At 49.1% G+C, this 15,047-nt stretch overlaps 1 protein-coding gene across 24 annotated transcripts in view; it reads left to right on the forward strand.

Annotated features, from left to right (window-relative positions):
- Window positions 1–15,047, forward strand: part of FBRSL1 (fibrosin like 1) — a 417,340-nt gene that overhangs the window by 358,860 nt on the left and 43,433 nt on the right. For all 24 annotated transcript variants that reach the window (XM_090152701.1, XM_031592758.2, XM_031592768.2 and 21 more), the window contains one exon: window positions 10,059–10,104. In XM_090152701.1, coding sequence (XP_090008827.1) covers window positions 10,059–10,104 — 46 coding nt within the window. The remainder of the gene's footprint in view (window positions 1–10,058; window positions 10,105–15,047) is intronic.

A 15,047-nucleotide genomic window follows, 5' to 3' on the forward strand; every position in this document is an offset into this window, starting at 1 on the left:
CCTTTCCTGGACTAATGTTCAGAATGTACTTGAGCATTTCAGATGAACCTAATGGCTGATGTTAAACCCTGGGCAGCTGGTTGGAAGGATTGGATGCTGATCATCACATCCACCCCCTGCTCCGGCAGGTTCCCATCCTGGGTCGTGCAGGATGGCATCCGGCCAGGGTCTGAATATTTCCAGGGGACACCCCACCACCTCCCTGGCAGACTGTTCCAGCACTGTGCCACCCTCAAAGTAAAGAAGTTTTTCATCCTGTTCACATGGAACTTGCTGTGTTCCAGTTTGTGCCCACTGGCCCTTGTTCTGTCACAGGGCACCACAGAGAAGAGCCTGGCTGCATCCACCTATCAGCTGCCCTTTAGAAAGGATTGATAAGGTCCCCTCCCAGCCTTCTGTTCTCCAGGCTGAGCAGTCCCAGGGCTCTCAGCCTTTCCTTGTACGGGAGATGCTCAGGCCCCAGTCCACCTTCGCTGAACCCAAAGACCTCCAAGTGGTTCAGAAAATAATTTCCTTATTTTGAGTTTTTTTAGTGGTGCGCTAATAGGAGGGACTAGGAAGGAGGTGATTGCAGTATTTCTTCATGGTTGTAATACTTTGCTTAAATTTTCATTTTCTGGAGTCATATTGCTCCATGGGAGTCCCAGTTTATTGCATCTTTTTTAGAAAAATTCCACCTGTCTTGATTGCAAGGATTAAACTCAACAACTTAAAAACACTAAATGAATATTGACAAACGTAGATGGATGTCCTACTTGGTTTCCTTTAAAGGTGTACTAAGTTTTTCAGTATTTTTAAAGTGAGTTCCCTCAGTCTTGATAATTATTTTGCAGCGTTGTGATGCAGACATGATGCTGGGGGGCTGCAGCAAGTGCTCGCACTAAAGCCAAAGAAGAGTGGTCCCCAATCTGCAGCCCACTATAATATGCACGTCCTCATTCAGTTAGAATGGATCCAGTGCTTGGAGGATGTGTGGCCAGTGCTGCCCCTGTGCGATTCTCACAGCAGAAATGTTCATGTTGTAATAGGAATCCCACACGTCATTCTGGTGGGGTTGAAAATTCCCCCCAAAATATCCAGGTGAGGCTGCTGGGCTCAGACAGGGTCTCGTGTTCTTTCCCCTGGGTTTGCTTTCCTCAGGAACTCACCCTCCATGCTGCCCTTCGGACAAAGCCGGAGATGCACTCAGTGTGCAGACCAAGCCGTGTTCTGAGAGGAAGGGCAGCCCACTGCAGAAGCCCCATCACCCTCCCCCTGGCTTGCACAGCTGTGGAAGGAGTGGACCTGCAAAAGAACGGTGCTTTTGTGCAGCGCAGTTATGTGTTTAACATAATAAATGTTTATTGTCCTCTGGAGCAAAGGAGCAATAGGCTAAATTATAGCCCGGGGAGGGAAAGCTAGAATCATGAGGTATAGGCTGTTAATTATCTTTTTCTTTGGCTGTCATAATGTACTGGCGTTTGCCTGCAGCTCGGCCCCTCCCACCGATCCATTACCTCCACCACCACTATCTCCAAAATATCTGCCTCCCGAACCGCTGCTCCCCCATCCGTCCTCCTGCTCTCCCTGTTTGTAAGGCATTCAGGCCCCAGCGGGATTTGTGACTTTTCCCCCGGCAGCCGCCAGCAGTGATAAAGGCCCTCAGCCTGCCTCTCGCCAATTAATCAGCCCTCGTGCAGCCTCGATAGGGTGTTAATTTGTAAACTCAGTGGACAGGCAGCCGTGATAAGCCTCCGCAGCTGCTGCGTGTCTGCCGGGGGGGTGGGCAGATAAGGCTTCAGCCCTGGGACGCAGCCAAGAAATATTTTGGAGCAGTGAATTAGAAACAACAACAACAAAAGAGCCTTCTGCAGAGGCACTCCTTTGAGGTTGCTGCGGGTAATGCAGCAAGTCTCAATAGCAGCGGACAAGAGCCTGTTTTCTGATAAGCACTCTGACCTCCCCTTGGCCTGGGGAAGGCCATGTCAGGATGGAGTCTGTCCCAGCGCGTTGCCCCAGGCAGGTGGCACAGTCAGAGCCAGGAGCAGGATGTGGTTTGCTCTGCACCTCTGGTGCTCTCCTGCGCATTGCAGAAAATTTGGTACTGGTTCATCATGTCACCAGCAAGGGGATGGACTCTAAGGGCTCCCAGAACAGCATCTGTGTCAGGTGGTTTGGAGCGGCACCAAGCAGTCACTGCGTGCTGGGGTTCATCAAAAATGCTCAGCGCTGCCTTTCCAGCATGTGCAGCGAGAGCAGGAAGACAGCATTTCCCCGAAGCAGCAGGTCATCCTGAGTGGTCTGAGACCACCGAGTGTTGCAGTAGCCTGAGAAATAGCAGTGCATCGTGGTGTGCTCTGAAACAGGCAAATGGAAACAGGTTGCACTGATGACAGGCGTTTCTTCTGCTTACCTATTCAAGGTGGTGATGTCGAATGTTTCTCATTTGCCCATGCAATTTTCTCTTTTCTATTGAATCAATTATAGTTTCTTCAGCAATTGAAAGGAAGAGATATTTTACTGAGTTTGTATCAACTCCTCAGTTCAGCTGAATCCTAATGATTCTGCCATCGTCGACCTCCCTAATTGTTGTAATGCTATCTGACAACAGGCAACAGACCATGGAAGCTGTTCCTTCCCTGGCTGCCAGTGCAGGTTGTTATTTGGTACCTTTTCGAACCGCAGCAATTCTCAGGCAGGCAGCGACCTTTTTATGAAATCAAACGTCTTGCAAAACCCTCTTGGTCTCTGAACAGTGATTTATGGCCATTTGTGTAGGAGGAGGCTGCAGGTGGGATATGGGTGACACGTAATTGGTTAAAAGATAAAATGAAAGGAAGGTTGCCCTGCTGGTACAGCGATGGCAGGAGCTGCAGGAATGAATTGCTTGGCAGTGCGGAGCCTGGCCCTCCTCCTCCCGCCCTCCTCCGCCGGCTGCCAAGCCCTGTCTGGCAGGCCATTACAATGATAAATGCAGGTAGCTGGCAAGGACCACAGTTGAGAGTTTGTTCTAGCATGCCAAGCCCTGCTTGGCATTCCCCGTTGGTGCCAGCATTTGCACTCTTACTCAGTTTGACGGAAACCAGGACATGAGGTGTGAATTTATGTCCGCATCCTTCCAGGAGAGAGTTGGGATAATGAAATGCCAAGGCAGCCCTGGGAGCAGCAGAGTAATTTGGTAGGTACCAAACAACAGTCTGCCACCTGTCATTTGCAGTGCAGTCCCTGCTCTCACCCATCACTCTTCCTACAATGCAGCCTTTGAATTATAAGGAGTCTTGGGTAGTTCTGCAAAGAGCACTTTCCATTCTGTTTGATTTAGTGCAAATAAAAATCCGTATCCCGCCAAATAGATAGTCTGGCTAGATAGTTTCAAGCTGTAATGACAATAATACAAACTCCTATAGTAGTGTGTTGTGCAGTTCTCAACCTTTCCTCCTTGTAGACAGGCTTTCCCCTATATTTTGTAGCAAAAGCTAAATCAGTAATCAAGTCTGCGGTTGCCTAAGTCAATGTCTAGGTAATGGAAACAATTTAAATGTGGAAGCCTAGGCTGAAAAGCCTGTCCTGGGATCGGCCCTAGGGAAGAGGCATGAGATCACTACTGGTGGAGATGTGTAAAATCAGATTGCGCAAAGCCCTTCTCTAAATGTATTGTGGGGAATTGTTTTTCACTGACTGGGGCATATATCAGTTGCTCTTGGCATCGACGTGCTGCTGCCTCTGATCTGTGGTGAAAGTCACAACCTGCCCTGGTGATGAAGGGGGAGGACTGGCCTTTGGGTGCTGCTCACGGACCTGACTTCCCAACAGCAAAGGCAGCGCTGTTCCCTGTGAACACAGAGGTGAGAACAGCCTGGTGTAGGACTGGGGCAGCAGTGTCTCCCTTTACATCCTGCTTTTCCTTTTGTTTGTGTTGGTTGGAGCATACGAACATGGAAAAAAGGGGAAATCAGTACTGATTTGAATGGAAAATAGCCAGGAATGTAAAATCAAGATAAGTTTTGGTCGTGGTTTGGGAGCTGTGGTTGGGGGATATAGAGGGAAGCACAGAGCACACCTTCATTTAAACTAGGCCATGCAGGCACAGTGCTGTTAGGCAAGGGTTTTTTTGGCTGGGATTAATGAGGGACAGCTGGAAAATGTCTTTTTCTGGTCAGTGTCTCTGCAAACAGCTGAGGGACCTTCTGCAGCTGTAGGACTGGCTGCGATGAGGCCCAGGAACTCCCCAGCTTCCTCCCTCCTCCTCCCTCACAAGGATTTTTTGCAGTGCGTGTATTTATTTATTTATTGAAGCTGAGCTGGGAAGGAGAGGGAGTTTGATCTTTTCCTTTGGGAGACAGCGACTGCTCAGAGGAAGGTGAATCATAAAGCATGGCTAATGGAGGGAATATGAGCGGGAAAGCTCCGGGCTGCAGCCGTCCCCCCGGGGCTGCGGGGTGGTTGGAGAGGTGGGGGAGTGGAGTTGGGCTGTGCTGAGGTGTCTGCATTAGGGCACTTGGTGGGCTCCTGTCTGTCATGGCAAGGAGCGCACTGAGCAGGGAGGGACAGACCGGAACAGCAGTGTTCAGAATTGCATTTGCTGCTTCGTGTAGACTGGCTTGATCCATCCCCAAATGCTCTGGATTCAAAACGGTGATGTTTTCAACTTCAGGCTGTGTTGCTGAAAGAGAAGGCACAGAGCAGAAGTGCAGCACAGCACTGCAGAGCAGCAGTTGGCTTGGCTGCTCGCTGCCCAGCACTGGCTGAATCCCACCATCCGTGCAGCATCTCCTCGCTGTGCCTTCCAGTCAGCACGTGTTTTACATCAGTCTGCTTCCACCTTGCCATCGTGTGAATCTGGTGCAATTCAGGAGTGAATTGGGACCTCTGATCTCTGCTTCTAGGCTCTCTCTGGCCTAATTTCATTCCCTGTTCCCAGACTTGTGCTAGCTTCTCAAAGGGGCTGTTGCAAAAAATAGGGATGGTTATATAAACCACTGAAAGAAATCAGTGCTCGCAGAAGAAAAAATGATGTAGAGAGATGTGTGTTGTGAAAGGCCCTTTCCAGGGCTGAGCAGCACTGCACATGCATGTGTTAAATCAGTACGAGGTGGGAACCCAAATAGGTATGTTCTGTACAAAAGTGTGGTCCCAGAAGCATTTTCTTTCTCATGGACCCTCTGCAGAGTGAACTTCTGTACAAGATGTGGAAAACCCACCTTCTCCCAGAGATGGCCTTGAGTCAGAATTGATCCCCAGGTGTTTGGGAGCAGTTAAGGCATTGCTGTTTCAGCACATGGTTGCCTGGTCGAGGTGTTTGTCCTGCACGTTTCACTGCATTCTGTTGGAGCGTAGTGAAAAGCGCAGCTGACGTTTTAGGGATGTTGCTAGAAAGCTTGAGGTCCATCTGGAATTCATCTTGTTTAGTCATTAGTCCTTATTTGCATTGGGAATCAACAGCCATAATTGGTAAGTGTTCCTGACCAGCTGGAACTAGGTTTTTCTGGGCACTTTGGTCACTGTGCAGAAGCACTGTGTGCCTGGCAGTTCCTGCCAGGTTGGTGCCCCTGGCAGCTGCTGGGCACTGGTCCCTTTGGAGAGCAGTGGCTGTAAATTCTGCACAAAGGTCTCTGGAGGGAAGGGGATCAGTGAACCCCTTTGCTATTGAGGGATAATCACCAGCTGAAAAGTGGGTTTGTAGTCCAGCACGTATCCGGCTCCCTTCTGCTTGGTGCCCTAGCACAGCTGGGTTGCTCTCAGCCAGCCGTGTACCCCAGAGCTGAATTTTCCTAGAAGGTGTCACAAGAAGTGTTTCACGGTACTTCAGCATTTTGCCTGAGGTGGTGCATGGAACGACCAACTTGAAGATCTGGCTTTCTTTTGTCTTCTCAGTCAAACTGGGATTTCCCTCCAGAAATAACACTGCTTTTGAAAAAGGCCATAGGTTCCCAGAAGTCCCAGCACACCCCTCACAAAGCAGGCACTGTTCCTTACAAATTGCTGCATTTGCTTCTGGATCCTGGAATGTGCTGAATACTTTCTTGGTCTTCAGGGTGAATTTCAGTTTGTTTTTGTGCATGTGTGTGATTCCTAGGCTGCTCTTTCACTTCCATGTGTACCCAGTTCTATTTCCTATAGGAGAATCACAAACTAAACAAATACCTTCCGGTGTTAGTTACTGTTCTGGTGTTGCTGCTCAAAGGTTTCTGCTATTAAGGGCTCACAGAATCAGCTGGGACGCTGACACGCTGAAATGCCTTGCTAGACAAGCAATCAAGTGGCATCAGAGTGGTACGTAAAGGCAGGGGAACAGATCAAAGGGAGGAATGAAAATTGGTTCAGAATTCTCAAGTAGTGGCCATGCTTTATTCTGAAAGTCTCTCTGAGCATATCCAACACTTCTGGCTTGAAAATCTCCTGGAGAGAGGTTTCTTGAGAGCTTTTCAGTGCTTGCTACGTTTGGTAGCATTGTGCAAACAGTCACTCAAGACCAGCTCTTGACTGTCTAAAAGATAGACAGCTATCCAGAAGTGACACGTAATCTGTGTTAATGCCTGCTCTTCTTCTTGCCTACCACACTGCACTCAGATTTGGAGGGATGCTTGGCTTTTGCCCTGACGGGACCTTTGTGCCAGCTCCCGACCCCCAGCACGTGCTTTCGCTCTTTGTGAGCCTGAGCTGCAGCCGTGTTGGCAGTGCTGTGTGAGCAGAGCGCGGGGTATCGGCTTGGATCTGCTGCTCCGTGCTGCGGGGCGCTGCGTGGGGATCTGCAGCACTTCTGCTCGCAGCGATAAGGAGCTGTTTATTCCCTGCAAGCAATTTTATAGGCTGCAAAGAAGGAGAGGGGGGAAGAATAGTAATTACCGCAGGGCCTGACATAGCTTGTGATGCCAGCTCTGTCAGATGATATTGTTCTGTTCTACATAATCATTAAATGATTAATCTGTAGGAGCTCTTGCACCTTTCAGCTGCCCTGGGGAGGCAGGAGCCGTGGTGAATGAGGCCCGTGGCCGCACAGCCCGCCTGCCCAGGAGCCTGTGCTGCGTCCTCTGAGGTTGGCAGCTTGAGGAAATGCCGCCGGGGTGAGGCTGCTTATGCTGAACCGGTGCTTATGTTTGCTGGGATCCAGGGGAGGAATGGTGAGGGAATGGTGCCGGCTGTTAAGTTGCAGCAACGAAGCTGCCTCGGAAGCTGCCAGTGTGTGAAATGGCAGTGTGCGTGTCTGCTGGGACACATCCTGCAGCCTTTATGCTTGCGATACAAAGGTCGGTACTGTGGATGAGGGTGGGACTTTGCAAGCAGCAGCTTTTATTAGAACATGCCCGTCTGGGGCTCGGCTGCCATGCAGTTAGAGCAGAAGAGCTCTGTGGGGAACGGAGACGAGCAGCAGATGTACCGGAGGGCCATGCGGTGTCTTTTGTCTGCCCGCCTGGGGCTGCGGCCGTCTCTCTGCCTCGTGCAGCAGCAGAAGGAGCCGCGGGGTGCAGGCTGTGCTCCTGGAAGCTCCCAGCGAGAGGGAAGGGGAAATGCCTCCTTTCGCTTTCTAATCAGAAAAGAAGAGGGATTTCCTGGGATGGCTTGAACCCGTCCGCATAAAGGGCTCCCAGTGCCTGGCTTTGCTCACAAGGGAAGAATTCCACTTCTAATTTTTTTTTTTAATCCCTGCTTAATCATATGCAAATGATTTGCTTGAAACAGCAGAAAAACTTGGGAGGGGACTTGTTCTAGCAGATGCGCTGGTTTGCTGGATTTTTCACTCGTTAGTGGGTTCCCTCAGACACATAGGTTTTATTGTATGCTTTCTTTAAAGGGTGACTGATGAAATTGAATGATGTATTCAGGCTCTTCCTCCCCCAGCTCCCCTTCTGCCTTTACTGCAGCTCGCAGAATATGCTGTAGCACAGGCATTCACTGTTCCAGCACAGTGCTTATGCCAAAAACGGTTCGGATCTGGAGCTGGAAATCACCAGAAACGAGAGCAAAAGTTACTGTAAACTCTAGGTGTGAAAGTTTGTGTCTGCAAACCGAGGCTGCGATGTCGAAAGCTGTGCTCTGTAAATGTTGGCTGTGATTGCTGAGGGCGGTGCCACATGTGCGGTTTTGCTATCAGCAGACTGAGCAATAATCCATGTGTTTTACTTTCTCTTAAAAGTGATTTTTCTTGCTCGACTTCCTTGAACACTGTTTTCGTATCATTTGGACCCGAAGCAATGGGAAGTGCTCCTCTTGGTTACACAGCAGCGGTCTCAGCTGCACCCTGGATGCCATGTTACACTGCCTGTGAGCTGGGTAGCCTGCTTTATCCACCTGCCGTGTGTCCTGGTGCTCACCGAGGGCTCCAGCAGAGCCTGCCTTAGCGTTAGAATCACCCGGTGTCCCCAGCCTGTGTTCCCAGAGCCCACAGATCTCTTTGGGATCCGTCATGACATGGTGCTGATTGGATGTGAAAAATGTGAACAATGGGTTGTAAATTCAGAGCTGGCTGTCATTTTGCGCACTGCTCTTGCTGCTGCGTGATGCCGTTACACTTTCTTTGCAATCCAGCCTAGACAAAGCCCCATTGAGTCCTGGTTTGTCTTCTGTTTGGTCAGTGCTCTGATGGCGTGCTGCAGCTAGTTGCTTTCCCTGACATTTTAGGCTCCTTCTGCAGAGCTGTGTGGCAGCCATACATGTCACAGCCACACGTGCAGCTTTGTCCTGGACATGATTGAGAATTTCTTTCTTATGCGCCTCAGCTTCAATGTATTTTTTGTGTAGATTTCTCTCTTTATACATTAGCATCCAGTAAGACGTTCAGTGCTTGCAGTGCCAATTTTCATAGAAGTCACATTAATAGATCACCCTTCCTTGCTTCTGTCTGTATCTGATGCAGATTTTGCATTTTACTGGGGGTTTTTTTGTTTTTTTTTTCCTCTGGAGTCATCACTTAAAATATATAACAATGTACAATTCACGGTGCTCTTTCTCATGTGGATCCTCCAAGGCACCTTACAATGAAATCAGTGAAATCAAAAAGAAAATCAACTTAGTTCAGCCATGTGTTGAATTAATTCATTTTTTGTAAAGCAGAGCCAAAGGAGAAAGCTTTCTTTTACATTTGGTATCTTTTGCCCTTCCACTCTGTACCTCACCCCATGTTATTTGTGCAGCACTGAGTGCCAAAATGCTGGCGATAATGTTAGCTGTCTCGTAGATGATGGTAATGTTGATGGTGCTCCCTGCTCTCAGACCAGCTTTCATTCCGTAGAGGCTGCTTGCTATTTTATCAGATAGCAAGGAGGAAGAGCTTATGCTGCAATTGGTTGGCTGTTTGAATGTGGGAGGTGGGGGTGGGGGAAGCCATCAAATTAACTCATAAAAGCTTTATTTACAATGAATGGACTTTTTTTCCTGTCTGCCATTATCATCTTGTCTGTAACCCAGTGACCCTGATTATCATGAGGCTGTTTACAAGGTTTAGGTTAATTGGATTTCTTTAACTATTTCCCAGAGCTGTGAGGAGCGCGAATGCACAGCCGTGGAGTTCAGACAGCATAGTGCAACCCAGTTTGCAAGGAGATGGGCTTCTTCCAAGAGGAAGTCGTTTTATTTCGTATCCAACTAAGTGCAAAGCAGCATGGACCTATCATTTGGTGTAATGTTGTACAACACCCTCTTTCATATGGATGTCTTCATTTGCAACGTGTGTTTTCAATACACCAATTGCATTTTACGTGTTCAGCAAGAAATGAGCTTATTTTCAATGAGATAGGCTTGGAAATGTTCGGGTTTTTTCTTCAGCTTGAAAGCAGTTTCACTGGTTTTGTTTTTATATGAAGAATTGTGGATAAAATAGCTGTGCATTGCATGGCTGCCTAAATAAACGAGGCAGGAGGATATAGCTGGGTGAGATCAGGACAGTGCTTCTACATGCTTTGCTTTCATCTTCTTAGGATGCACGCTTGTTCTTTAATGGCACAACATTGCACCCTCCAGGTGCAGCATGTAATTGCAGGTCTACAGATAACAGACTTGTTTTATCAGCTGTGTTTTTGTGAGCAAGCCTTCCTAAATTCTCCTTGAGTATTACTCACCCTCTCTTTCTCTTTCCTTTTCAGGCTTCTGTAGGCTCTGAGAAGCTGTTCTCCCCTGCAGCAAATAAAGGTAAGTGATCTGGAGAAATTCTTTCTTGACCTTACAGCAAGTGATTTGTGTGTGAGGCTGTAGTAAACATCATGCAAATGGCAGAATATTTGTTTTTCCAGCACCTATACTTCTGCCACATCCATTGTCATAAAGATCAGCCTTGCAGGTTTGTGTTAAGTTAAAAAAAAGAGCTGTGTTGTTTCAGTGTGGGATGAGACCTCTTCCCTGCAAGTCAGAGCCACAGCACATCTCTTACGGAGAGGGATTACTGGCAAAGGAGAAGTCAGCCCTTGGTATAGCTGGTTCCCTCTGATACAATCAAGTTTTTATTTCTTCCAAACAAAGAAATACTTCATTGTTTGTTTCATATCTAAGTGTTATTCGTAGAAGGCCTTGCCCATCTGTCTCCTGCCTATGTGTACAGAGCATTTGTGTCTGTCTCAGCTCTCCAAAATGCGGTGAAGGTGCTTGGCGTGTCGCAGGGTTTCAGCTCCAGTTATTATTATTAATTGCAAGTTACCTGTGATACTCACTGGGTGTTGCTAAGAGACTGAGCCAGTTAGGATTCAGACTGGGAGTGACAGTGACATATTTCTAAATACGCCAGGCTGTCCTTTGGGGGCTCAGTGCAGCTGTGAAGTGGGGCTACTCCAGTTCCTGCTTTTCCTAGGGGCAGGCTCGCTCGGCTGGATACTGTAGGTAAAAATCCTGAAGAAGCTGCTTGAAGGACAAAGTGTGGAATATGATTGAAAGCTTTGTGTTGGGAATGGTTCCACTGTATCATGCAAGGTTTTGTACTCAGAGGGCAGTGAGGCCCCAGCACTGCCCAGAGCTGTGGTGCCCTATCCCAGGAGGTGCCCGAGGCCGTGGCTGTGCCCTGGGCTGCCTGAGCTGGGGGGCGCACAGCCCATGGCACAGGGGTGGCACTGGGTGGGCTTGAAGGTCCCTTCCAACCCAAACCATGCTGTGATTCTGCAATATGGCTCCGAATGAACCGGCAGGGCATGCAGCTGTTCTGCAACATTCCCAGCATTGAGCTGTGGCATAAAAAGTAAGAGGGTCGTACAAATACCCTGAAGAGGGGAGATCAGCACATTAATAAAAAGTGGTGAAAATAACCTTCTTGCGTGATTACAAGAGGGCCAAGAAAAAGGAGTAGTTTGCAGTTGTGTAGGAGCGGGTGCTGGCCATGAACAGGCGTTATGGTGGTGCTGCATCACCTGGATACAGGCCCAGGTTATAGCTGGGATCTTCAGCAGTCCTAAGTATTAGGAACTCTCTTTCTTTCCAAGCTTTGTAAATTATCAATTCCAATGTGGAAACTGATGACAAGACTATTGTGTTATTACATTTGCAGATATTTTTATGAAAGTATGCAGCTTGATGTGGGGGAAGGAGAGAATTTAAACAAATGGGGAAGAGCATTTATCTTCTGTCGGCCTTGGCTCGCTGATAAGGCAAGCCAGATTGCCCATACGGTACTGCCTCAGCAAAACAAAACTCTTGCCATCCTGAATAAACGTGTGGCACAGAGATCTGCTGCAGAGGCTTGTGTTGAAGTGTGAGCAGCTTTGTTGGCTCCTCCTTGTGTTGAAGCCCAAGATCCCCCACCCCTTCTCATCACAGAGCAGCTCAGCAACACGAGTTTTCAAAATACCTCTCCGTCGGGAAGTTAAATGTGTGAATGCTGCGAATTTGCTGTCTTGAAGTCTTTTCGCTGCTGTTTATATCGCTGTAGCTGACGGCTGTTCGTGTTTGGTTTGCTGTGGAAGTAGATGGTGCAGTGTTGGGTTTGGATAGTAATTTTTGCCTTGGTCGTGTCCCTGCGCTCAGCAGTGCTGGCAGACCTTGCTGAGAGGCACGGGCTGTGCTGCGGGCAGGCTCTGTCAGGCGCTGCCTCCGCTCCTGCTGAGAGGTGAGATTAATTTGTCTCGTCGAGATTTTGTGCAGAAACTCAAACAGCGCTAAATTCTACCCTCGCCCTGTTGTCACTCTGCGATGCAGGAGCCAGAACTTGTCTCTCACACATGCAAATGCACACCATGCCGACAGGGCCAGGCTTGGCGATGCCATATGGCCAGGAGAAAGCGATTTTCAAAGCGTTTCACTGGAATTCCTTTTGCAAGATAACAGCATTGACTTCAGGCACACATTGGAGCCATGGCGGCAGGGCCGGAACTCCCAGTCGTGGTGGGCGCACAGTGCTCAGCTCCCAAGGGCACTTGTGTGGTGCACTGTTGTAAATTATTTGGGGCTTTCTGTAGGGATTGCACCCAGCACAGCCGCAGCAGGGCAGTTGTCGGTGAGAGGCAGGCGTGCTCTGCAGCGCAGCGAGGCAGACTTGTCATCTGGCGCAGCTCTCCCTGTTCTCCGCAGGCTTTCCCCAGGGATGTGTTTGACCTAGCTTATTTGCTTTATGCTGTCCTAGCTTATCAGCGGCTTAGCAATGCAATTAAGTGCTAAGATAGATAGTTCTCACCTGTTGGAGGCTGGAACAGCTGTAAAATGTCACCTTTGACCACATGTGGCAGCTCCGCAGAGCGGCCGAGGAGCAATGCCTGGCGCTCGCTGGGGTGCTGCTCTCGGCCCTTGGCCACAGACCTGCAGTGGGACGTGGGCTGAGCTCCGGGGGCTCAGGAGTCAAAGTGCCCCTCAGGAGGAAACAGCAACTCAGATCAAAAGCAGAGGATCCCCAGCCTGCCGTGCCAATGGCTTTGTGTCTGACGTAGGAAAGCAGTTGTTGAGTGCTCATTTTGGCAGGGCAGTCGTGGGGACGTTTGCTGCCCAGGGCCAGGTGTTAACCTCCTCTGGGTGCATGAATCAATCGACAAATAATAAAGGTCTGTCTGCTCTCTTACAGGCTCCTTTCTCACAGGAATCTGCCTGGCAGTCATTTGCCTTCTCTGTAGGGCAGGCACGGCACAGGGAGGTGGGAGCATAGGCCGAGCCCAGCCATCTCCTTGTGTTTCTATGGGCAGAAGAGAGCACCCAGGGCTGGTGGGGGACTGGGCTGTGGGAAGGCCTGCCTGCCCGCCCTGGTGATGACGGTGTGTGTGCTTAGGTTAGGGGTTAGGCTGTGTTCTGTGGACCTTGGAGCTGTGCTCCTGCATTTGGGTTGACCTCACGGGTGTCACTGGAGGTACCCTGCACTGGGGTGCTTGCCAAGCTCCGTGCCTTGCTTCCCCCTGTGTGAGGCAGAGACCAGGGCTCATCAGCCAAGTGTGCTGGGAGACCCAGCTAATGAATGTTTATCAAGCATTTTATCTAGAGATCTGTTTAATGAGAGATTCCATAAACAGCACGAGGCTTCTCTTTCATGGCAGTAATAAATGGCAGTGAAAATAAGTCTTATCCTTCCCCCACATGCTGCCCCCCAGGACAAAAAGATTGCTTACCCTCCACTCACTGCTCCCTTGTATCGAGGCAGAGGGCTTTGAAGTGCTATCTTTCATCATGAACTGTACACATCCTCAAAGCTCTAAAGCTCACAGCCTGTGTCTCATCCCTCTGACAAGAGGGAGGCAAGCCTCCCCAGCGCGCGGGTCGTAATTGTCAGCCATGGGATGTGCCGCAGCCACCCGCCCCAGCGGGCTAGTGCAGCTTATGGGCCTTTGAAGTTCCCTTCTTTTATTTTCTGTCCTCTTGACCAGAGAAGTGTGCCTTGGGCCAGCAAGAGAGATTTCTTGTTCGGAGACGACACCAAGCCCTGACAAGCGCATCTGAACCAGAGAGGAACTCTTGTTCCTCTGAGATCACTGCTCCATAATTCTGTTGCCTTAAGGGGACTGTCTCTCCTTTTTCTCTCTTCTCCTTCTCTTCCTTTTTTTTTTTTTCTTTTTCTTTTTTTAAATTCAGTACTAAACTGTCACACTAAATCATTTTATAAGATGAGAACACAAAACCTCCAGTGTAGGACATGCTGTAAAAGCGATGGCTGTTACAGCGAGCTGGGGTGAGAGGGGAAAGCAGGGCAAGGACAGGGCAGGCAGCAAGTCCGCTGCCGAGGAGGGACCTGTGACAGCCAGCAAAGCAGGAAACCTGAACACAGCTGAGCTGAGAACAAGGTGCTGGGCGTGGGTTTGTGGCAGTGCAGCTTCCTGGTGCCTCGGTGCTGGCAGGCAGCTGAGAGCAGAGCCTCCCCTGCTTGCTGTGCTGCTTGATGCCAAGCTTTGTGTTGCAAAGGTCTGCGCAGGTGCAGAGCAAACACCCTGTCAGGCACTGAGCTCTGTTTGACATGAATGGAGGTCAGGGGTGATACCATTTTTCTAGTTTGCTGCGTGGGGTCCACAGCAGGGTTTGAAATGCAGGAAAAGCAGTGGTGTCTCCAGTCCCTTGACCTCAGCTTTATCCCCAGGTTTTGGTTACATTTGGATGAGGTCACCAGCCTGTTTGCAGTCACCTGGCCATTGTGTGAACTCAAGGAGGATGATCATTAGCAGCTGAAATCTTGGGACAACAGTCCTCCATAATTACAGGCATGCAAAAACTTGCAGAGCAGCATCTGTAATAATAAATAAAGCAGTGCATCTACATAGATAGCAACCACATTGCTGTGATTGATACAGTTCTCAGGATGTTCTGCAGCTGCTCTACTCCCTATGTTGCATCTCCTGTGGTTTTAGCACAACTGTACAATGTTCTATGTTTTTCATGAAACCCAAGCCCTCAGAGGACTGTACGAGAATTGAAGCTTTAATTTCATTTTTAAGTGAGATTTTAGTCTTCCTGGCCACAGAGGAAAGCTTGGAACTGTGGTTCTTCTGTGCTTCCCAGCCAGCAGGTAGTTGAAAAGAAGCCCAAATACCTTGTTCTTAACCTCATTTTAAAGACGGCTTGTGATTTGTGAATTCTTGGGGTTGGCAGTGCTGGATACCATGAGGTACTGCGAAATCTAGCATCTGAGTTCATCCCAGCATTGTTTGAAAAGATCTATCTAATTTTGTCACTGCTTGCATGAGTAT

Source organism: Phasianus colchicus, chromosome 18 (genome assembly GCF_987193195.1).
Source record: "Phasianus colchicus chromosome 18, bPhaCol1.hap1.1, whole genome shotgun sequence".
Lineage (NCBI taxonomy): Eukaryota > Metazoa > Chordata > Aves > Galliformes > Phasianidae > Phasianus > Phasianus colchicus.